Below are 24,941 nucleotides of genomic sequence, written 5' to 3' on the forward strand. Positions count from 1 at the left end.
AAGTAAGGTAGACATTCATTATGTAGGATAGTGTAAAAGAGCACTAGATATGATTTAGGCATAATGAATCAGAAATGGGATTAATGTGAAAAAGTAACTTTAACTGGCTATTTCTCCACTTTTAAAAATATTAATTGGCCCCCAAGTTGACAGTACAAGTGCAGATTAACGTTCTCTTTTGATTTGCTATACACAGTGATAATATATCTTGCCTTTGTTCTCTTGTTGCAATTCTCTGATTTGTCTGTTTTCTTGCTGTATTCCCATAACTAATGTGGACCGTGGCCGATGTCTTGCAACTTCATTTAGTTCTTGAATTTCCTCTTGATACTAATGAAAAGATTAAAAAAAAAAGAGAATATTTGAAAATATATATCTGATCTATATACATATATACACACACACATATATATTTGATAGAGAACTCTTACAACTCCACTCACACACAAAAAAACCTAATTTAAAAATGGGCAAACAAGTAAGTTCAGAGGATGAAATGTACACCACGGTGTCTAGCGTTAACAATACTATATCAAATATTTGGAAGTTGTCAAGATAGTACTTCTTAAATGTTCTCACCATACACACATCTTTATCATGTAAGGTGATGGAGATATTAACTAACTTTAGTGTGGTAGGTAACTGTTTCACAATATATACATATATTGATACACATTGTACTTCTTAAGCTTATACAATGTTGTATGTCAAGTATATCTCAATAAAGCTGAAAAAAAATCAGCAATGGATTTGAAGGGACATTTCTCTAAAAAAGATACACAAATGGGCCGATAAATACATGAAAGATGCTTAACATCGTAAGTCATTAGGGAAATACAATTTGATACAACAATGAGATACCACTTAACAACCACTAGGATGTCCTCAGTCAAAAAGCAAATACTAATAAGCACTGGAGAGGATGTGGAGAAATAATTAACTCTGGTAGACTGTTGATAGGAATGTAAGATGTTATAGCTGCTTTGGAAAATAGGATGATCCTCAAAAAGTTAAACACGGAGTTATATGACCTATCCACTCTACAACTAGGTAGGTATATAACCCAAGAATACTGAAAACACATGTCCACAAAGAAACTTATAAGTATTCACAGCAGTAGTATACATAATAGCCAAAACGTAGTAACAATCCAAATGGTCATCAGCTGATAAATACACATAATGTGCTGTATCCTTACAGGGAATATTATTATTATTATTGTCTTTTTGCCTTTTCTAGAGCCGCTCCTGTGGCATATGGAGGTTCCCAGGCTAGGGGTCGAATCGGAACTGTAGCCACTGGCCTATGCCAGAGCCACAGCATCGCAGGATCTGAGCCACGTCTGTGACCTACACCACAGCTCACAGCAATGCTGAATCCTTAACCCACTGAGCAAGGTCAGGGATTCAACCCACAACCTCACGGTTCCTAACTGAATTCATTAACCACTGAGCCACGACAGGAACTCCACAAGGAATATTATTTAGCAATAAAAACAAATGAAGTGCTGACATATGCTACTACCTGGATGAAACTTGATATTACATTTAAAAAACAGTCAAAAAAATCCACATACTGTATGATTCCATTCATATGAAATGTCCAAAATAGGCAAATCCTTAGCAATAGAAAGATTTGTGGTTGCCAGGGGCTAGCTGGGTTGCTTCCTTTTACAGAACATGCATTTCAAGAGGGTAAGATGTGAATACATACTTTCCTCCAGTGATTTTCATCATAATATCAGAGATCGTATAATTCTCTTACTTAGAGTTGAAAATCTTTATCAAAAGCGGGCCTAAAATGTCAGCTCAACTCCATGGCACACTGTAAAGTTCTTCAATACAGCAGTAAGGATAACAAGAAATGAAGTCCTTTTTATTTCTTCTTTAATTGGCAGCATTAAATGAAAAATAAGGCAGCAAACAGGGATGCAGTAATGGCAACAGGTGTAAACCAGATATTGCTTTGCATCACTTTCAGAAACTACTTTACTGTTAAGTAGCATCACCTAAATACTTGTTTTTATCTAAATACTTTTATAAAGAAAAATATAACATTTCTACATTATAAAAATAGGAGACAGAGCAAAATATATGTCCATATTGGTAAAAAGATTATCTGGTCTTTGTCAAATATATCTAGACCTGAAAAATGCATATATTTTCTAAACTCAAATGTGCATTCCTGTCAGAAAAATAAGTGATCAAGTCTATAAGTTTTAGAACATCTATATACAAATACATGTCACCCAAACTTGACAAGTCTAAACTGAAACATACAAGTCAAGCTACTTTAAAATTTTAGAGAACATTAACAAAAATAGTGAAATACTAATTGAGCAGAAGTTTACGATGTAAGCGACACATAAATGTCAATGACCGCTTTTTAAAAATGGAATCAACAAGAAAGAAAAAAAGATCCAACCTGCTTCATAGCTTCTACTCGCTTGCTGAGAGCTGTGGTTTGCTCAATCAAAGATTCCGCTGCATCGTCATGGTCTCTCAATCTTTCAACAAGGGCTTTAGCATCAGCCAATGCCTTCTCAATTGTGCAACTCATTTCCAAAGGAATGCCTATAATCAAAAGTTAAAATCAAGATTTAAAACAAGGCTGGCATATGATCTTATTTTAGTTTCACGTTAACACTGACATGCTTAAGCTACAACTGTTACTGGATTGTTCTTTGTTCGGCAGAATCATCTCAGAACACCTGTGGTTTTGCTTCTGTTTTGATGGTACAAACTTGAAAGTGAATTTATAACATTCAAAAAATGACAACATCTATAAATGATTTCCAGACATAATCAGAATGTATTTAAAACACCCTGAATTTATGGTGAGAGAAAAAAGTACATAGCCAATAAATATATTTTATGTTATACAGAAATTGTGCTTCTCATGAGGGCAGTCCTTATCTTGCTGTTTGTGAAAAAGGTTACTTAATTAATCTGCATTCTGCAGTCAATGATTGCCAGTTCTCTGATCACATGACACTTCTGAGCCTCTGCTTGTCACATGACCTAAAGTGTCATTCACACACACACACACTACTGGCCAGCCAAAGTGGCCTCTATGTGTCACCCTGTGTCAAAGTGTCAAACCTCCTTCTGAAGGAACTTTGGCTTCTTATATAAAATTGTATATAATCCTAACTCTTGCACTTTCCTTAGTAAATGGCAAAGAAAGTTTTAACTTAGGACAACACTGGCCATTAGGGGAAACTTCTGATATGCTAAAATCAATAATTAATATGTCTAAAACGAGCTCAAAAAATTAGGAAACAGGAGTTCCAACTGTGGCACAGTGGGTTAAGAATCTGACTATAGTGGCTCAGTGTGGGTTTAATCCCTGGCCTGGTGCAGTGGGTTAAGGATCCTGCATTGCCACAGCTGTGGTATAGGTCACCATTGGGGCTCAGATTCAATTCCTGGCAAGGGGAACGTCCACATGACAACAGGTGCAGCAAAAAAAAAAAAAAAAAAAGATAAAACATGAAACAGCCAATAGCTTTTTCAGCTGGTATGATGAGACCTCAAAACAAAATTTTAATTTAAAAATGATTTATCTCAAAACCTTTAATTTTTCTGAAACTTACCATTATTGAAATTTTCTTTCTACTAGGTTTCATCTTACTTTCTGTATGTGTCACTCTTTCTTCAACATTTTCTCAAAAAAATGAAATTATACTGTAAAATTACTGGGCCAAAAGCCAAGTCTATAGCAGTTAAATTAAAACACAAGGATAGATCCAAATTAAGGGCTATAATTAAGGATTTTCATCAAGTTTAGGAAGATGGAAATTTGCTACAGAATGCAGAACTTTGTTAGATACCACTGCACTCGACTCCAGATCTGTACTGACTAGTTCAATTAATTATTAGGTCCTCAGATACAGAAACATTCAGCGAAGTACAAAAGAGATTTAACTAACTCAACTGCTAACACCTGAAAAGAAAGAAAACCCATCAGGCCATTTTAGTAGACTTTCATTTAAGGTAATATATAAGAAAGATTCAAAACTGCAAACTAAATAAAGATGAAAAAACATTAAAACTGTATTCTTGGTTGTACCCAACAGCTAAAGCAAAGAGTATATATTGTCCTGTTACTATAAATAGGGTCAAAGTTGAATAAAAAGATTTAATCAAAATAAGTTAACATATAAAACCACCAATTAAGAAAATATTTAATTTATGACTAGACATTTCCAGAGAGCTTTAAAAACTGGAAATTAATAATTTCTGGCTCTCTAGATAAAACAACCAAAACATCTGTCTTCTAAGATTTAAAAGGTTTAGATAAGGGTACTTCAAAATACAAGCAAAAGGGCCATGAAAAGAACCATTGTCTCATAGTGGCTAAAACACAAAAGGTCGACCATCCACAATTTGTTTAAGATGCTGCTCCAAGAGAGACATTAGCCTCCGACAATGCTGTGCCCTTCCTCTAAACTTTCAGAGGGGGGAAATTATCTAAAATTATAGACAGGGAGCTCCCTAGTGGCCTAAGGTTAAGACTAGGCACTTTCGCCACTGCAGCCTGGGTTCAATCCCTGATCTGGGAACTGAGATCCTACATTCAAGCTGCTATATGCCACAACCAATACAATAAAATAAAATTATAGATAGATAATAACACTGCTTAAATTTTTTTTCTTTTTTTCTTTTTGGCTGCACCCATGGCATGTAGAGGTTCCAGGCCAGGATCTGAGCCATTGCAGCAACCTGGGTCACTACAGTGACAATGCCAGATACTTAACCCACTGTGCTACAAGGGAATTCCCACGGCTTTTTTGTTTATACTGCAGTCATTATATCTCCACATATCGCCTATTAATCTCACTACTATAGCACACCAGATTCTTTAGAGTAAAATTTTAAAGTTATGTTTTTAAAAAAAAAAATGTTGTGAAGGGGATAAGGGGAAGAAATTGACTTGTAATAGCTAAAAAAAATTGAAAATGGAAAAAAATATTTGTCTTTCAGTAAAAATAACTGGTTCTAACAGATGGTGAAAGAAAATTAAAAAACAAACTGAAAGTCTAGAGGAAGTTGGAAAAGACATCAGAGAAGTAAAGTTTACTTTGATTAGGAGTTCCCATTGTGGTTCAGTGGTAATGAACCCGACTAGTAACCATGAAGACACGGGTTCGATCCCTGGCCTTGCTCAGTGGGTTAAGGATCCGGCGTTGCTGTGAGCTCTAGTGTAGATCGCAGACATGGCTCAGATCTGGCATTGATGTGGCTATAGCGTGGGCCAGTGACTACAGCTCTGATTAGACTCTCTAGCCTGTGATCTTCCATATGCCACAGGTGTGGGCCTAAAAAGATACACACACACACACACACGTTTACCTTGACTTAACAGAACTCAAGTCCCAGGTCCTACCCTCTCAACAGTACTGTTAGGACTACTATCAGAAGAATACCACTTTATGCTTTGTAACACAACATATACAAACTTAATAGACAGGATGTGTTTCCAAATAAAATGCACTAAAATTGCTATATATGATCAGATGATAGGTGATCTAGACATGAATACTTACACTGAAAAAGTTATGTTACATTCTAGGGCTATCAACTTGACAGCAGGGCACCGAAGACCTGCTGCCCATTCCTATGCTTTTACTAAATAGTTAAGGCTCACCTTCCTTGCCTCAGAGAAACCACATGGGCCTTGACTAAATTAGTCAAAGCATCTTCAGAGCTCACACTAGGTCTTTATAACTAATATTCCCATATGTAGTATATCCCAGGAATTCTTTTGTGGCACAGTAGGTTAAGGATCTGGTGGTGTCACTGTGACATCTTGGGTCCTGCTGTGGTGCAGGTTTGATCCCTGGCCCAGGAATTTCCATATGCCGCCAGGGAAGAAAAAAAAAAAAAAAAAAAAAAAAATTCCAATAGCTAAATGAAACCACCCTAAATTTTCTACTCTTTAAATAACTATGAAATATCGTTATTTTCTCCTTACTCTAACCACCATACATACTGAAAGAAAATCTCATAACTGTGTTTCCATAATTCAAGAAGTGTCCTAGCCCAAAACAAAACTTGTGACTCTCTAGTACACCAAATCCTGACTTTAGTGTTTGTTAATGGGTTTTACATTAAACATGAAAAGTGATATACACCAGATCTGACATGTGTATCAACAGGTGCTTAGGTCACACTGATAAAATTCAATTTCTTACCAGAAGCTAAACTGATCAAATGACTTAGCTGTGGCCCTCTAAGACAGAGCAATTTGCTAAAATGAAAGAGTAAATATATGCTGAATAGTAGCTGAATTGTTTTTAGAATAATTCACTTCTTTAAAGGCTGCGATGAAGTTCCTCCTCTGACATCCTTTAAAGGACAACAAATATTAACTACTTGATGGCTTGATACTACCTAAAATAATAAGGTAGAGGCCCACCATAAAAAAAAATACTACAAGCTAGTATCCTATACCACAGATACTACGGAACTACTTTAAAGTATGTCACTATAAATACATTACTTTTTACTAAAAGTCCTTATGCAAGGGTTTCACATAAAACAATGCAATCATAACAAATCCATGGAGCATGTCAAAGATTCCATCACAGACACACAAAATCTGGCCTGCCAAACTCCAAAAAGAAACTTGGGATGATCAGTTATAAAATCCATAAGTATAAGGGCTGATAAAATCAGAATGACTACCTAATAGCCCCTGACAAAAACCTCAAAATGAACACTAAAATCTCCATGAAACATCTAATTCCAGTTGGAAGAGACCAACCATAATATTAAACACTTATGGGAAAGTTCCTTCCTTCCTTCCTTCCTTTCTTCCTTTCTTTCTTTCTTTCTTTCTTATTTTTGGACATGCCCATAGCATGTGGAAGTTCCTGAGCCAGGGAATGAACCTGTGTGACATCAGTGGCAATGTGGCATCCTTAACCCACTAAGTCATCAAGGAATTCCTGGGAAAATTTCATGAATGGCAGAAGATGTGAAAACCTTTTTGTAAATAACATAATACTCAACAATGAATAAAATACCATCCTATTTTGTGTTTCCTTCCAAGAACATTCTAACTTGTCAATAAGGTAATAGGGAAATATATTTAACTTGATCAGTTATTCATTAATTTAAATTATGTAACACTTTGCCTATTTTTCAGAAGTATTTGTTTGTAACACTCCCAATCTTCAGCAAACTCAGAATAAAACCAAGAAGGTCTGAGCTCAAACACATCATAATCAAATTTCTAAAAATAAAAGACAAAGAAGAAAACCTTGAAAGCTGCCAGAAGAAAACAACACATTATTTATGCAGAATCAACAATTTAAATGACTGTAGATTTCTTATCAGAAATCATAAAGGCCAGTAGAAAGTGCTGAAAGAAACTCTCAACCCAGAATTCTATATCCAGTGAAAACACCCGTCATATATGAAGGTGAAATAAAAATCATTCTCAGATAAAGAAAAGGAGAACTCACGTCTAGTAATTTGTTCTAAAGGAAATATTTCAGAGAAAAGCAAAGTGATTATCAGAAGGAAACTCAGTGCATCAGGAGTAAAGGAAGAGCAATAGAATCATAAATATCTAGGTAAACATAAAAGATTATTCTCTTTTTGAGTGTTTTAAAATAGCTAATTCTTGAAAACAAAAACTGTAACTTTTGTGATGGAAATTTCAATTTATGTATATGTTAACATATAGCCATAATATAAAGGGGGAGGGTAAACGGACCTATATTATAATAAGGTTTCAACATTTCATTTGAAATGATAAAATGCCAACTGTAAAATGTCATTTGTAAACTATAAAATAATCATATATATGATTATTATTCTATTTTTATATATAATCATATGCATATATATTGCAATCCTAGAGAAACCCCTAAAAAAAAGCTGTACAGAGACAACAGTAAAAATCATAATAGATAAGGAGTTCCTGTTGTGGCTCAGCAGTAATGAACCCAACTAGTATCCATGAGGACGTGGGTTTGATCCCTGGCCTCACTCAGTGGGTTAAAAGACCTGGCACTGCCATGAGCTGCGATGTGGGTCACAGATGCGGCTTGGATCCAGCATTGCTGTGACTGTGGCATAGGCTGGAGGCTACAGCTCTGATTCAACTCTTAGCCTGGGAACTTCCATATGAGGCAGGTGTGGCCCTAAAAAAGCAAACAAAAAACATAGTAGATGAATTAAAATGAATAAAAGAGTTTCAATAACCCAAAAGGAGGAGAAAGGGGGAAATAAAATAAAATACTGAGGGTAGAAACAGAAAACAAATGATAAAACAGTGGACCTAAATACAAACATTTTAATAATTACACTAAATATAAACATTCTACACACATTAGAACATACAGTTTGATAATCTGATTCTTTAATCCGAACTAAAAAACAGGATCCAAACTAACAAAAACCTGAAAAAATAAACAGCTATATATCCACACTTACTGCTGAAAACTTCAACACTTCTTTCTCAGTAATTAACAGAACTTGTACAAAGAAAATCAGCAACAATATAGAAGAAACCAAGTGGATGGAATTGATATGTATAAAACACTATAAGCAACAGCAGCAGAATACACATTATTTTTAAATGCACATGAGATATTCACTAGAATAGATTATGTCCTGGATCAAAAAAAAATTAACAAATTTAAAAGAACTGTAATCACACAAATTGTTCTCTGACCATAATGGAAATAAACAAAAATAAATAACAAAGAGATAACAAGAAAATCTCTAAACATTTGTAAATTAAACAACACACATAAATAAACCATGAGTCAATAAGAAAGTCTTTAAATTTATAGTATTAAATGCTTATATTAGAAAATTAGAGGCCTTCCCTGGTTGCTTAGAGGTTCAGGATTCAGTGTTGTCACTGCTGTGGCACAGGTTTGATCTCTGGCCTGGGAACTTCGGTATTTTGTGGGGGTAGCCAAAAAAAAAAAAAAAGACAGAAAGAAAATTAGAAATCTCTCAAATCAATTATCTAAGCCTTAATCTTATGAAATCAGGAAAAGAAGACCAAAATAAACCCAAAGTAAACGGAAAGAAGGAAATAACAAAAGAACAGAAATCAATGAAACTGAAAACAGGAAAGCAACAGAAAAAAAAAACCAATGAAACAAAAAACTAGTTATTTGAAAAAGCAAATAAAGTTGCTAAACCGCCAGCAAAACTGACCAAGAAAAAAAGAGAGAAGGCATAAATTACTAATGTCAGGAATGAAAGAAGGGATATCACTGCAGAGTTTTTTTTTGTTTGTTTGTTTTTTGTCTTTTTGCTATTTCTTTGGGCCGCTCCTGTGGCATATGGAGGTTCCCAGGCTAGGGGTCGAATCGGAGCTGTAGACGCCGGCCTACACCAGAGCCACAGCAACACGGGATCCGAGCTGAGTCTGCAACCTACACCACAGCTCACAGCAACGCCGGATCATTAACCCACTGAGCAAAGGCAGAGACGAACCCGCAACCTCATAGTTCCTAGTCGGATTCGTTAACCACTGAGCCACGAAGGGAACTCCGACTGCAGACTCTTAATTGATTGAGAGGGTAAGTGAATACAATAATAAATTTCATACACATGAACTGGATAATTTAGATGAAATGGACTAATTCTTTAAAAACAACAAACTATATAAAATCACAAGATGAATAGGTAACTATTAAATAGTCCTATAACGCTTGCAGTTATTACAGCTATAACTAATAAATTCCTATAATTACTCTAAGTAATAGTCCTATAACCATTAAAGAAATTGAATTTGTGGAGTTCCCGTCGTGGCACAGAGAAAATGAATCCAACTAGGAACCATGAGGTTGTGGGTTCGATCCCTGGCCTCGCTCAGCAGGTTAAGGATCTAGCGTTGCTGTGAGCTGTAGTGTAGGTTGCAGCTGTGGCTTGGATCTGGTATTGCTGTTGCTGTGGTGTAGGCCGGCAGATACAGCTCTGATTGGACCCCAGCCTGGGAGCCTCCATGCTGCGGATGTTGCCCTAAAAAGACAAAAAAAAAAAAAAAAGAAAGAAATTGAATTTGTAGTTAAAAATCTTCTGCCCAAAATCTCCAGATCAGGATGGTTTCAAAGACAAATTCTACCAAACACATAAAGAAGCAATAACACCACTCCTATTCACCCTCTTTGTGAAAATAAAAGAAAACATTTCCAAACTCATGAAATGACACCAGCATTACTCTGACACCACAACCAACACAGTCCAAGACAAAGAGAGAGAAAACCACAAACCAACATCCTCCTTGAATGTAAATGTAAAAATCCTCATGAAAATATTAGCAACTCAAATTTAACAACATGTAAAAAAGAATAATACACCATAACCAAATGGGGTTTATCCCATAATTCAAGGCTGTTTCAATATTCAAAGATTAATCAATGTAATAAAAACAATCATTTGTTCATAACGATTGATGCATTTGAAAAAAAACTCAACATCTTTTCCTAATAAACTTCTCTGCAAACTAGAAATAGAAATGAGATAGGGCAGTTCCAAAAAACCTATGGTAAGCATTATACCTAATGATCAAAGATTGAATGTTTTCCCTCTAAAATCAGGAACAAGGCCAGGAGGTCCTCAGTCATCACTCCTATTCAACATTATACACAATAAGGCAAGAAAAATAAAAGGCATAGTAGATCGGAATAAACAGCCCTTCAATTCTGTCAACAAGTTGTCCACATAAAAAAAATCCCAAAGAATACAAAAAAGAATTCCTAAACCTATTAAGTAATTTTAACAATGTTTTAAGACAGAGGATCAACACATAAAAATTAACAGTTTTTCTAAGGAGCTCCCACTATGGCTCAGCAGGTTAAAGCCCTGATGTTGTCTCTGTGAGGATGAGGGTTCAATTCCTGGCCTTTCTCAGTGGGTTAAGGATCTGGCATTACCACAAGCTGTGGCATAGGTTGCATGTGCGGCTGAGGTCTGATGTTGCTGTGGCTGTTGCTGCAGCTCCAATGTGACCCCCTAGCCTGGGAACTTCCATATACCACAGGTGCGGCTGTAAAAAAAGGAAAAAGAAAGAAAAAAAAAGTTTTTCTATTTACTACCAATGAACCATTGGAAACCAAAATTTAATAATATATATTTACAATGGTTCAAATAATGAAATACTGGTGCATAAATCTAACAAAACATGCAGGATATGTACACCAATCACTACAAAATGCTGATATAAAAAACCAAAGAGGGTCCAAATAAATGGAGAGACATACAGTGTTAATGGATTGGAAGACTCAACATAGCAGGGATGTCAGTTTTCCACCAATGAGCTACAGATTTAATTCAATTTCCAATCAAAATCACAGCAGGATTTTTTGTAGAAATTGGCAAACTAACTCTATGGAGTTGCAATGAAAATGCAAAGAAACTAGAATAGCCAAAACAATTTTGAAAACAAAGTTGGAGAAGTCACAGTACTAAATTTTAAGAATTACTGTAAAGCTACAGCAATAAAGATGGTATGGTATTGGCACAGCCAGTTAGATGAAATAGAACAGAGTCCAGAAATATGCCCACAGAATCATGGCCAGTTGATTTTTGAAGAAGGTGTAAAGGCAAGTCAAAGGAGAAAGAATAAGATTTTCAACAAATGGTGCTATGTAAGATTGAACATCTGCATGCCAAAAACATTAACCCCAACATAATTCTTACACTTTTTTACAAAAATTAACTCAAAAAGGACCACAAAGCAAAATGAAAAACAATTAACACTTCTAGAAGAAAAAAACAGAACAAAATTTTTGTGACTTGGGGTTAGGCAAAGAATTTTTAGACATAACACCAGAAGTTTGATTCATAAAATAAGAATTCAATAAACTAGACATCATCAAAATTAGAAATTTTTGCTTTGGGAAAGACTGTTAAAATAGTCTGAAAAAACAAGCTACAAAAATGGAATATTTATAAATCACACATATCACGAAGGACTTGTATTTAAAACAGTTGAACTCTGAAAGCTAACAATAAGAAAATGATCTAACTTTTAAAAAATGTGCAAAAGATTTGAACATTTAAGCAAAAAGATATATGGATGGCAAATAAGCACATGAAAAGATGTTCAACATTATGAGCCATTATGAGAATTACAAGAATGCAAAATAATACGGTTATTTTGGAAAACAGTTTGGCAGTTTCTTACAAAATTAAATATATTCTATAATAAGACCCAGCAACATCACTTCTGGGTATTTACTGTACAGAGATGAGTGGATAAACAAACTGCAGTATATACAATCCATTCGATGGAATACTAATCAGCAATAATATGGAATGAAGCATCGATAAGGCCAAGAATAGAGATGAATCTCAAGGATACTATGCTGAGTGTGTGAATGAAGACCATCTCATACTGTTTCTATAATTTACCTGGCACTGCCAAAAGGACAAAACTATAGTGATGGATGAGAGATCAGAGGTTGTCAGGAACTGGGAGTGGGAGGGGGGAGGATGTGGCACAGAGAGTATTCTGAAATAATAGTTCTGTACCCTGATTGTGGTGGAATCTGTATACATGTTAAAATGAACAGAACTATTCTCCAAAAAAGGGGCAATTTCAAAACTAAAAAAAAAAAAAAAAAAAAATTACCTGTCCCCAAGGTTCTGTCTTTGTCTTTAGTTCATCTGCTGCTTATGTGCATGTGGTATAAGGAAGATATCTAACTATATTTTCTTTTCCTTATGGGGGCAGCTAGTTGGCCCAGTCCCCAATTATTGGATAATACATTCTTCCCCCAATGAATTTTAATTCAGCCACATCTGTTGTATGTTTTTTCAATAAATGTTAGGTATGCTTCTGAGCTCTCTAGTCTACCTCTGGGTCTATTTATCTATCTTTACATCAATACACTGCCTCAGCTGTTAGAGTTGTAAAATGATTCTTGCTATCTGATATGGCAAGTCATCTCTTCTGGCTTATGACTTTTCCCCAACTTAATTCAATCCAAATGGACCACTACCTGCTAGGTAATACTTTTAATTAATTCAAAACTGCTAGTGGGAATTTTTTATTAAGATGGCGGAATAGAAGGACTGGAGCTCAACTTCTCTCCTAAAAACAACAAAGTTTACAACTACATGCTTAGCAATCTTCAACCAAATGGACCAGAAAGCTTCAAAAAGATATCCTACTCCAGAAGCCAAAGAGGAGGCCACATCAAGAGGTAGAAGGGGTGATTACACCATATAAGCAACCCCATATCTCCCGGGTGGGAAGCCCCACAGACTGAAAAGGAACTGGTTCACAGAGACTCACCTACAGCAGTCGGAGTCCTGAGCCCCACATCAAACTTTCACATGTGGGGATCTGGCACTGGGAGAAAGAGCCCCCGGAGCATCTGGCATTGAAGGCCAGTGGGGCTTGTGTGCAGGAGCTCCAAGGAACTGGGGGAAACGGAGACCCCATTCTTAAAAGGTGCACACAGTCTTTCACGTGCACTGGGTCCCAGGGCAAAGCGAAGTCTCCATAGGAATCTTGGGTCAAACCTGACTACAGTTCTTGGAGGACATCATGGGAAAACAGGGGTGATTGTGGCTTATTGTGCAGGAAGGACAATGGAAGCAAAGCTCTTGGGAGTGAGTATTCAGCAGTGTGCCTTTCTCTGGAGGTGGCCATTTTGGGAAAATATGGCCCCACCCATCAGTGCTGAGAAGCCTCAGGCCAAACAACATTCCAGGTGGGAACTAGGTCCTCCCATCAGTAAACAGGCTGCCTAAAGCCCCCCAGGCAGAGACAAAGCCCCATCCACCAGAGTGATAGGAATCAGCTCCACCTACCAGTGGGCAGGCATCAGTCCCTCCCATCAGGAAGCCTATAGCAAGCCCCCCATACCAACTTCAGCCACAAAGGGGGCAGACATCAGAAGTAAGAGTGGTTACAACTCTGTTATCTACAAAAAGGTCACCACACCAAAAACCTATAAAAATAAAAAGACAGAGAACTGTAACTCAGATGAGGGAGAAAGAAAAAACCCCAGAAAATCAGTTAATTGATCAGGAGATTCTCAGCCTCCAGGGAAAAAACTTTAGACTGTTGATGCTGAAAATGATGCAAGAGATTGGAAATAAAATGGAGGCAAAATGGGTAACTTAAAGGAAACACTGAGCAAAGAGATATAAGATATAAAGCTTAAGCAAGAAGAGATGCAAAATACAATAACAAATAAAAAATTCACTGGAAGCAGCTAACAGCAGAATACAGGAGGCAGAAGAACGAATAGTGAGGTGGAGGACAAAACTGCTAGTGGCTTTATGAACCTGAGGAATATCACCTTACATTGTTTTTTGGTCAATGGGATAAGGCTATCCCCATTTTATCAATGAGGAAATAGATTTGGGATTTCAAAGGTAAGGAGCTGACTGACAGCACCATGTAGCAAGGAAGGAGCCAGGATGGTACCAGAAATAGAACTTCTGACCCACTGTAGTGCAAACTCATGAGCCAAGGTGGATCTCAAGGGCTCTGTTTGCTTTTACCCACACAAAACCTATTTTGGCCTCCTGGGTGGGAAAACAAAGCAAATTCTTTGACTCTACCAATAAGACTTCCAAAATATTATAAAAATTGAATTTAAAACCAACAATAGAAAAGAAATGGGAGTGTGACAAAAAAAATAACAAATTTCTAATATTTTTCCTTATGACCTAGCACCTATTCTAACCAGCCACCACAGTTAACTATAAGACTGTTAAAAAGAAGACAAAAGGCCCCAAATGGAGTCACTTATGCTCAGCCCCACATGACCAAACCAAGACTTTGCTTGGAATCTCAGCCTTGTCCAGAAATGGAAACTTAAATCAGTCAATCTAGAATCACCCAGTCAGCATGAGTGAGGTCATCTCACAAGTAAGGCCTGACAGACCTTTGCCATGCCCTAAAGGAAAGTAATCTTGTCACAACCAATCTGCTTTTTTCTAGTATAACTTCCTTGTCCCACTCCCTTCTCCTATAAAAAAGTCTTTAATTTTGTTCAGTTCTTTGTAACTCCTTCCTATCTGCTAGATGGGCTGCCTGATTCATGAATCTTTGAATAAAGCCAGTAAGATCTTTAAAGTTTATTCAGTTGAATGTTGTTTTTTAACAGGACCAATTTGGCTTTTAAAAGTTATGATTAACATCTACTTTAAAAAACATTCTTGGGATTGTAGAATGAAATACCACTATTGGAGTTCCCATCATGGCTCAGTGATTAATGAACCTGACTAGCATCCATGAGGACAGAGGTTCGATCCCTGGCTTTGCTCGGTGGGTTGAAGATCCGGTGTTGCTGTGAGTTGTGGTGTAGGTGGTAGACATGGCTTGGATCCTGCGTTGCTGTGGCTGTGGCGTAGGCCGGCAGCTACAGCTCTGATTCAGTCCCTAGCCTGGGAACCTCCAAATGCTGCGGGTGCAGCCGTAAAAAGCAAAATAAATAAATAAATAAATAAACAAAACAAAAAATACTATTATCAAAATGAACTACATTTAAAATTTGTTTGTAACTATAAAAACATTCCTATTCAGAGAAAAGAATTATAAACAGCAGGTAATTCAAAGTATACTTTTATTAGCATTTCAGAAAAACAGTGACACGAAGTTTCTAAGAATCCGCATGTTCATTTCCTGTATGTGAAACCACAGAAAAGTTTAAAATATTTTAGAATATGCATTTACTTTGCCACCTTTTCTTTGAAAACCATTGTGCTTTTCCTCCCTTTTTTGGCTGCTAACTGGAATGGGAAGACTGTTTTCCATATTCTCGAACATGTTTTAAATTTTAAAAAAGACTCTAGTTTTTAAAAAAGATATTCTCAATTTATTTGTCCATTCTTACAGTGAATGTCCTAACTAGTCCCAGTGTACTTGCTTAACAATATCTTCAACAGGCAGGTTCAAATTATAGGTGAAATTTTTTAAACACAGTTCCCTGCTCCCCTGCTCCACATTAGCCACATTCTCGCCCACTTTACCACCCAAAGACATTCATAACCAGACTCCTGGCAGAGGGTTCAGAACATTCTGCTGATGATAAAAGAAAAACTACCACCCACCCAAGATTGCAACTGCCAGCTGTTTAGTTTTGGATTTTGGTTAGGAAAAATTCACTCTTCTTTCTTTTTTATCCACAAATCCATTATAGCTAGAACTACAGAGAAATACTGTGACCACTGACATACCATAAATGTGTCTATGAACACCAACAGTCCAGTTCAGTTACAAAATTTTATCAGATTACTTAGGAAGGTGCCTCTAAAGTTAATTAGTAGGTAATATTAACTGACACATATGGAAATAGAAAAATAAAAAGCCATAGTTAAAGCTTTCTTAGAAGCCCAAGTCTAAAAAGATCAAGAAAGAAAACATGTAAATTATGTATTTTAGAAAAGCATCTCATACAGACATATCATTGTATGAGAAAGTACAAGAAATTTTCACTGTCCTTGAAAATGGTGGAATGAACACATTTGGAGCTTTATGAAGAAAATGAATTTTTAAAGGAAGAACAGAATTTGAAAGTAAGGACACAGAAGAATTTTTTTTTTTAACTACATGCTACTTGGAATTGTAGCTAAATATAAGTTGCACATACATATGTTCAAACAGGAAAGACAATTCAGCAAAGGACTAACCTAATCTTGATTATTTCTAACCTATGGGCAAGGATTCATTGGAAGAGTTACATGGATATACTTACACCAAGCATGGTCTATAGTCTAAATATTTCTCATACATATATATCCCACTATTTTTTTATAGGCAGAGACTGGTAATAATAAAATACAAAATCATTTAAAAGCATAGAAGTTTTTTGCTACTATGCACAACCTCAACAAATAGATATTAAAAGTACAACTCCTTGTGTGTTGGGGTAACAAGGTTCCTCATATTCAAAACAGGTCAGGGTTCTATTACATTATAAATACGCATACACACACATATATATATAAATAATATCTGCTATGTGCCAAGCATTGGACGAACTTCTGTTAGAGAAAGATAAGACATGATTCCAGCTCAAGCGCAAACGGGCACAAGAGACAGATACTTGAACAAATAATGTCTCACACAATCTAAAAAACACTGCAAAAGGACTATTTTAAGTGCTTTGGGAGCACGGTGGTACTATCAGTGTCACCTGGAGGAATCTGAGAAGTCTATGAATTGGATCTTGATAGGTGCTTTTTAAAAAAAGGAAGAGTAAGCATTAAAGGCAGATGATGCAGCATATACAAAGGCTTGTGAAAGCGTTGGAGAAACAGCCAGTAGTCTGGCATGACAGGATACTGAGGTATTTGGAGGCGAGGCAAAAAAAGACGGAAAAGGTAAAGTGGATTAGGACACACAGTAAAAGGTCCTAAGTGATATACTTAACAATTTGGTCAGCAATATCGATACTAAAAAGGTGTAAAGAAAGGGTTGATATAAACAGATTTTGTATTTCAGAATGGCAGGGAAGGATGACGGTAGGGAAATCAGTTGGGGGTGGGCAATGATTCTGGTCAAAGAAGAAATACCATAGTGCAGTGAAAGTGGAAATAAGCCAAGGATGAGCCTTAGGTTCCTAATCTGGACAGCAGGATGGATACAGGTATACCATCATTTGAGATGAGATACAGAAGAAAGGCAGGAAGAAAACCAGGAAAAGATAGGATTCTTTGGAGGGCAGCTTCAAGGCAGTATGATTATCCAGGAAGAGAACTAGGAAAAGAGCAATACTTCTTGGAGGGCGGTTTCAAGAAAGAAGTAATGATTAACCAAGTCATCTTCTGCAAAGGGGTAAACTGAAAACTGAAAAGGACGCCTCTTCCATCCCTGCCGACCACCCCCACCCCGCCTCGCAAATGCTGAGCTCCCAGGTGGGTTAGGCAGGAAGAAAACAGAGACGAAAGGTGTGTCCACAAGATTTGGGCCAAGGGTTTCCATCAAACTTTCCGTACCTCAGCTCCGGAAAGACGGTCTCAGAGCTGAGAACAGAGAGGAACTACCGCGCCCAGGCACGGGCAGCCGGTGGTTCAAGAGGTGGGGCAAAGAGCACCGTCAGGGGAAGGAAGCTTCCGACTCTCTTAAACCCGCTCTGGTCCCTGGACTGATTCCACTTACTCTGATCTCAATCCCTCGCAGCCGTCAGCTGTGGCGACTAGGACTCAAAGCCTCTGCCAACGGGGACCTATGCACCCAAGGGAAGAGACTCCTCTCGCTTGTTCAGCTTCTTCAATAGCAGACGCAGACCCCAGCAGAGGTAGTGTTGGGGCAGATGGGAGGGTCATAGGTGATCAGTCCCATTACTGGTCAGGGTAAAAACCTCCGCTCACCGCCTCCGACCTGCGCTCTCAGAGCGCCTCAACCTCGCGAGACTTCCTCCCTCGCGTTACCGTGGGGGCAGAACCCGGCGATTTACTTGAGGCCTCTAGCTGACATGCGCAAGAGGTAGGGGCGGGGCACTTATACGTCCCTCCCCACTGATCCACATTCTGGCTTTTGCTCGGCCTCTCGCTAAGTCTCGCGAATTTTGCTTGGGGAAATCGGCCTGGGTTGGAGAGACTGAGAAGGGAGACCTGGTGGGAGGGCCTTACGCTTAGGGGACCGTGGCTGCTTTAGCTGGTGCTGTGGTTGGTACTTCGCTGTGGGGAGGTTCTCAGGTCGCCCGGATCAATCTTCCCAATGGGTGACTGGGAAAATTAGCGGATAGAAAATCCTGATGGTTGGAGGCATTCTTTTCCCCTTGGCTCCGCCCTCTTCCTGTTAGAGACCTTAGTGTCTGGCCCACCGAGGGGGAAGGGCAGCTTGGCGGGGCTGTCAAGGGCGCTTTGCGCACGCGCCAGTCCGAGTGTGTGAGTGTTTGTGTTCACGCGCAGGCGCGCGCGCGCTCCTGCATTTAGGAAGCCTGGGAAGGACCGGTGTGCTAGGAGATGAGCGGGGAAAACCTAGTCCCCGGTCTTTGGTACCAGACATTCCTGACTGTGCGCTGACCCTCCCCACCCAGCCAGCAGCCTTTTCCAGAGAGGCTGTGGTTCTTAGCCTCTGTTCGTTTTCACTGCAAGACCAGGCACGAAAGTAAGCGAACCTCGATCCTGAGATCTTCCCTATCCACTCACCTTGTACTTTCCACCCCCCACCCTCTGGCAGAGTGTGTCTAGGTTTCTCAAAGAAGAGTTTTGCATGAAGGGGAAATGCGTTTGAAAGCGGCCGGGCTGTAAAAAATCGGTTCGTTTTGATGAACACTTTTGCTCTGTTTACCATGTGCTTTTCGAATGTGAATTGTCTATTCGGTATAAGATTGTATTAGCGAAGCAAGGGAGTTTTTGTAAGAAAGTTTTAAAAGTTCTTTCTCCCATCAGTGTGATAATAGCACATAAGTTTTTCTGTTCTACATGATAAATTACTGTGGTGTTTCTAAAGCTAATGGGGAGAGTGTGAATTTGAGGTCCTTATCCTAATGCGAAAATCTAATAATGCAGTTATCCTAGGAAATGTTTATGTTTGGGGCTTCCCTTTTGTTGTCACTCCTCTTTCCAGTTTCCAAACCTTTTTTCAGAAGTCTTGAGATTTTTTTTGGAGGGAAGCCCAAAAATGCTGACCTGGGTTGGTTTGCAGGTTTTTATGTGATTGATGTCAACTCACAAGGATCATCAAAAGTGTATTTGAAGAGTATTTGTCGCTATTATGTGTTATGTAAGGGAAACAAGTACGATTATTTGTAGAAATGTTTTCTTCTGACAAATTTAAGTTCATTCCAAAAGCAAAAATATATATATACATGGGTTGTAATCTTGCCTGTGACAGGTTAATATGGTGTAGTTCATCCCTTGAATTGATAGTTACTCTATGGTCATGACCTCATTAAATTTGTCCTTTGTTGGATAAATTCCTTTGAATACTGATTGTTCATGTCCCCTACCAAATCTTCTTGAGGAAAAGACACATTCATTAGAAATAATTTAAGATAGTAAATGTTATGTATGTTTGGCTAATGTATTTTATCCCTTACAGGTTAAAACAAAATGAAGATTTTTTCTGAATCCCATAAAACAGTATTTGTTGTGGATCACTGCCCTTACATGGCAGAATCATGCAGACAGCATGTGGAGTTTGATATGCTGGTGAAGAATAGGACCCAAGGAATCATCCCTTTGGCCCCCATATCTAAATCATTATGGACTTGCTCAGTAGAATCTTCCATGGAATATTGTAGAATAATGTATGATATATTTCCTTTCAAAAAGCTGGTGAGTGTGAATACAAGTAAAATCATGATCTGGGGGATGTACTTAACTGCCTAGTACCTTCTTTGTATATGAGTTTGCTATAGATTTGACTTACAACTGTTTATTTACGACTTTAAAAATGTGGTCTATTTCTCATCAATCCTTTGAGGTAGCTACTATAATTGCTGGGACAGTATTCAAAGTATAAAATAACCAGAATGGAACAAACACTGACCATGGAGAATTGTTGCCAGCCTAAGCAGAAGGGATTTTGGTTGTAAGCACTTTGTCAAATTGTGTTTGTGTGTACCATCTGAATATCAGCTATGATTATTACTGCCATGTTAGAGATGGCAGAACCTGAGATAAAGAGAAGCAGCTAGCCCTGAGTCATATCACTAGTTAGAGGCAGAACCAGAGTTTGAGCCTGGCTACTTAGAGTTTTAATGAAAATGTCCTAAACTGCCACAGGACTTGGCCATATTAGAAAGAAATGCTTTTAAGAATGCCAAGTGGAAATTATTTTTATCACTAAGAAGAGAAGTGGAAGACTGATAGAAATTCCAAATATGAAAATTATCTTCAGGTTTCAGAATCTCAACTGTTTTATTTTGGGAATGTCATTTGGTTAGCCGCAAGTGGATGATTTGCTTTCTGTGTCATTTGGAGCAGCATAGTAGGCTGGGATCTAGCCACTTTGTAGACTGGCCCAGGCAGGATAGTAACTGTAAGGCTGAACCTAGAGAGTCTAATATAATTTATACATTTAGATATATTCCAAATTAAAATAAAAATTGTTTTTAGCCCCCCTGTAACTTGTGCATCATGTAGGGTAAAACAATATATATGAGAGGCAGCATTAAGATTGTGATGTAGGGCATAGGTTTTGGTTCAAGTCCTGACATCATTAAGCTACCAGCAGTGTAACCTTGATCTTTTTACTTAATCTCTCCAAGCCTCAGTTTCTTTCCATGTGATCATAACACCTACTTCCTCTGATTGTTGCAAGATTTCAGTGAGATAATGAGAGTCAAGTAGCTGGTAAAATATGTCCCTTTCAGATAAGTCTTAGAAGAGAAGGCTACTTATCAAAATTATTGGGGAAGCAAAACTAGTGTTTCACAGATGTTAGGAAAAAAGATGATGTATTAGATCATATAGTCCGGGGAAACAAATAATCTCACCATCCTCCCCAAAGGAAACATAAGCCATCATTTGATATGTTTTCTAATATATCTGTACTGTCATCATCTTACTTGATAGTATTTTTTTTTTTTTTTTTGCATTTTACTTTAAAATTTAGCGTAAAGTCCAGAGTTGTTCTTTTGGCCTTCAGTGCCCTATGTGATACAGATACTGCTTATTTTTCTGACCTTCCTCCCTACCTCTCTGCCCACTCTGACCTTCACCCTGTTGAGGTACACACTTGGAAGCCTTTGCATTTGCTGTTTGCTGTACCTGGAATTTTCTACTTCCGGCTCTTTCCATGACTGGCTTGTTTGTTTGTTTGTTTCTCTCTCTCCTTCTTCCCTTTTCTTCCTTCCTTCCTTTTGCTGTGTCCTCGGCATACAGAAATTCCCAGGCCAGGGAATGAACCTGCACCACAGCAGTGACTGGAGTCACAGCAGTGACAATGGCTGATTCCTAACACGCTGGGCCACAAGGGAGCGCCTCCATGACTGGTTTCCTTTGGTTATTTTGGACTCCCCTCAATTGCCACTTATGTAGAGAGCCTTGTTCTGATCACCCAACCTAAAGTAGCTGAACAACTTCTTTTTCATAGCATTTCTCACTCTCTGCAATTATCTCGTTCGTTTGTTTTTGTTTATATTCTCCCTGCACTGCCCTCTATCTCACCACACCCCAGCATCCCTATACTTTCTCACATTGTGAACAGCACAGCTGTTCTCTTCATCACTGTATTCCCATATCCCCAGGGCTGAGAATAGCGCCTGGCCTGTACTAGACATTCTGTGGCTATAAAAGTGAATGAATCAATCAATCAGCGAAACAGCTGGAGACTGCACTCTCTATTTATGTTTATGTTACATAATATTAAAAGATATTTATAATAAAAATATTTTAAAGATGATTTGACTGAGTGAAATTGGAGCTGAATACTAATTATTTACTTGACCCTTTTAGGTGAATTTCATTGTGAGTGACTCTGGAGCACATGTTTTAAACTCGTGGACTCAAGAAGACCAGAATTTGCAGGAGGTATGCTTAGGTTTTGAGCTGTGGCTATTTTTAAAAATTATCTGAATGTGGTAATACTTTCTTAAATATTTTGTAAAATAGTTTTTTAAATCGATACAGTGTTGGCACACAGTTTTGAAATACCAACTAATACTAGCTATCTGGAGTTCCCATTGTGGCTCAGCAATAATGAACCCAACTAGGGTTACCTGTATCCAAGAGGATACAGGTTCGATTCCTGGCCTCAATCAGTGAGTTAAAGATCTGGCATTGCTGTGAGCTGTGGTGTAGGTCACAGACGTGGCTTGGATCAGGTGTTGCTGTGGCTGTGGTGTAGGCCCACAGTTGCTTCTCCAATTGGACCTCTAGCCTGGGAACTTCCATATGTCGTGGGTGCAGCCCTAAAAAGACAAAATCAAAAGAGAAACAGGTATTTACCTTCCAGTATTTCTCCACTTCCTAGAAGCAACCTTTCATCTCTGTAGCCCATCTACTTTTTACTTCCATGTTTCTAAATAACATGTTTTACTGCTAATTATAGAGTTCTCAATTTAAACCTTATTTATCATCACTGTTGATGATGGTTTACCTTTTATACTTCCTCTCAGCCATGCCGCTATAACTGCCCCCTTCCCTTTCTGGATTTTCTCAATGTTGTTACAGCAAAGGTATTGGTTAATTCAGAATTCCATGTTTACATGTTTCTAATGTCTACATAAAGTGTTATGCACTGCTAAGCCAAGCAGTATATGTGATTATTTCATTTCTTTTTTTTTAAGGTTTTATTGTGACATAGTTGACTTCCTGCACTGTATAAGTTTAAGCATAATGATTTGTGTTGTTTTCTATTTGACTTTCTGTGTATTCTTGGAATTTATCATTTCCTCTTTTCCCACTTTACTTTGCTTAGTTCTCTTTTGTTTTTGTTTTTGTTTTTTGTCTTTTAGGGCCACACCCACAGCACTTGGAGGTTCTCAGGCTAGGGGTCCAATCGGAGCTGTAGCAACCGGCCTATGCCAGAGCCACAGCAACACGGGATCCAAGCCACATCTGTGACCTACACCACAGCTCACAGCAACGCCGGATCCTTAACCCACTGAGCAAGGCCAGGGATCAAACCCGCAACCTCATGGTTCCTAATCGGATTCGTTAACCACTACACCACAACGGCAACTCTGAATTTTAGCAGTTTGATTTTTTTTTTTTTCCTTGAAAAACTTCTTGAAGTCTTTGGCTGAAGTTTAAGTTGGTTGGTTTCTAGGCCTGGTGGACTGCTGTCATCCTCTTTGCTCCCCATTTTTCAGGTCCCAATTTTTTCCCTCTGTTTTGGTGTGTAATCTCTTGTTTGGGTAGAATATAACCTCCAGAATTCATGTAACTTATGTTATAGTTTACTGATACTTAGGGCAAAAAATTTCAGGTTGGAAATGAATTTTTTCTCAAAATTTTGAGGCCCTTACTCCACTGTTCTATAGCTTCCAGTGTTGTTGAGAAGTTAAGTACCATTTTTCTTCATAATTTCTCTCTGAAACCTTTTAGAATCTCTTCTTCCCCCTTTTGTCCTGAAATGATAATTTGCCCTGGTGTTGGTTTTTTCTCATTCATTATGCTAGGGCATGTGGAAGTTCCTGGGCCAGGGATCAAACCTGCGCCACAGCAGCAAAATTGCCAGGGCACTCCTAGGCTTTATCTTCTTCAGGAAAATTTCCCTGTATTGTTTCTTTTTTTTTTTATGATTTTTTTTATTTTCCCACTGTACAGCAAGGGGGTCAGGTTATCCTTACATGTATACATTACGATTACATTTTTTCCCCCATCTGTATTGTTTCTTGAATAATGTTCTTGACTCTGTGTTCTAACTCTTTCTGGAATCCCTCTGAGTGGGATGTTGGACCTCCTGGATTAAATTCCTTATTCTTTTTGTAATTGGTCCTCTCATTGTTGTTCTTTCTGAGCCTCTTACCTATTTCCTTATATGGAACTTTTTGTTTGATCATGTCTTTAATTTCCAAGAACTGTTATTCATGCTCTAATTATGCCCGTCTTGTTCATATCCTTTTCTTGTTTTATGGGTGTAATCTGAAGGTATTAATAGTTTATTTGAAGTTTTGATCTCTTTGTCATTTCAGCATTCTCTTCACATTGAGGGGCTTCTCTTAAATGCCTACTGATATTTAGCTATGCAGCCTTACTTGAAAGTAGGGCATCAAACAGCAGATTAGAAGATCTGCATGTTGTGGAGTGAAGGACGTATTGCTAAATGGCCTTCACTGTGGCTTCATCTCATTGGTTTCCCTGGGAGACCTCCAGGTGTCATCTCTCTGGGACTATGCAGGATCTCCAGAGAAGGTCTTCCAGTCTTCTACCTGTCAGCTCTGGAAGCCAGGGAAGAGGGTAGGTTCTACCATCCAACAGGTGAACTTTAACCCAGTCTTTCTGTTTTTGGTCTAATACTGTGCTGTCCAGTAGAGTAGCTACTAGCCATATGTAGCTTCTATTAGCTATTAAAAAGCTGCTCTTTAAATTTAAATCAATCAA

General features: G+C 38.0%; 2 protein-coding genes across 10 annotated transcripts in view; one reads left to right on the plus strand and one right to left on the minus strand.

The window, feature by feature from the left end:
- Positions 1-18,416, minus strand: part of FGFR1OP2 (FGFR1 oncogene partner 2) — a 29,945-nt gene extending 11,529 nt beyond the window's left edge. For 2 of the 5 annotated variants that reach the window (XR_002344067.1, XM_001924597.5), the window contains exons 1-3: positions 18,100-18,349; positions 2,425-2,573; positions 213-330 (exon numbers count right to left, since the gene is read on the minus strand). Coding sequence is in view for 4 of the 5 variants with exons in the window: in XM_001924597.5 (XP_001924632.1) it covers positions 213-330; positions 2,425-2,559 (253 nt within the window). In the remaining variant the exon portion in view is untranslated. Of the gene's footprint in view, positions 1-212; positions 331-2,424; positions 2,586-18,099 lie in introns of all 5 variants that reach the window. The other 3 variants (XM_005664032.3, XM_013997787.2, XM_021092166.1) reach the window with 3 other exon arrangements.
- INTS13 (integrator complex subunit 13) overlaps positions 18,100-24,941 on the plus strand; it is a 36,807-nt gene continuing 29,965 nt past the window's right edge. Inside the window, exons 1-3 of one of the 5 annotated variants that reach the window (XM_021090954.1) lie at positions 18,100-18,238; positions 19,990-20,225; positions 22,350-22,424. In XM_021090954.1, coding sequence (XP_020946613.1) covers positions 20,001-20,225; positions 22,350-22,424 — 300 coding nt within the window. In that variant the 5' untranslated portion in view covers positions 18,100-18,238; positions 19,990-20,000. 5 annotated transcript variants of the gene reach the window in all.

Source organism: Sus scrofa, chromosome 5 (genome assembly GCF_000003025.6).
Source record: "Sus scrofa isolate TJ Tabasco breed Duroc chromosome 5, Sscrofa11.1, whole genome shotgun sequence".
Classification (NCBI taxonomy): Eukaryota; Metazoa; Chordata; class Mammalia; order Artiodactyla; family Suidae; genus Sus; species Sus scrofa.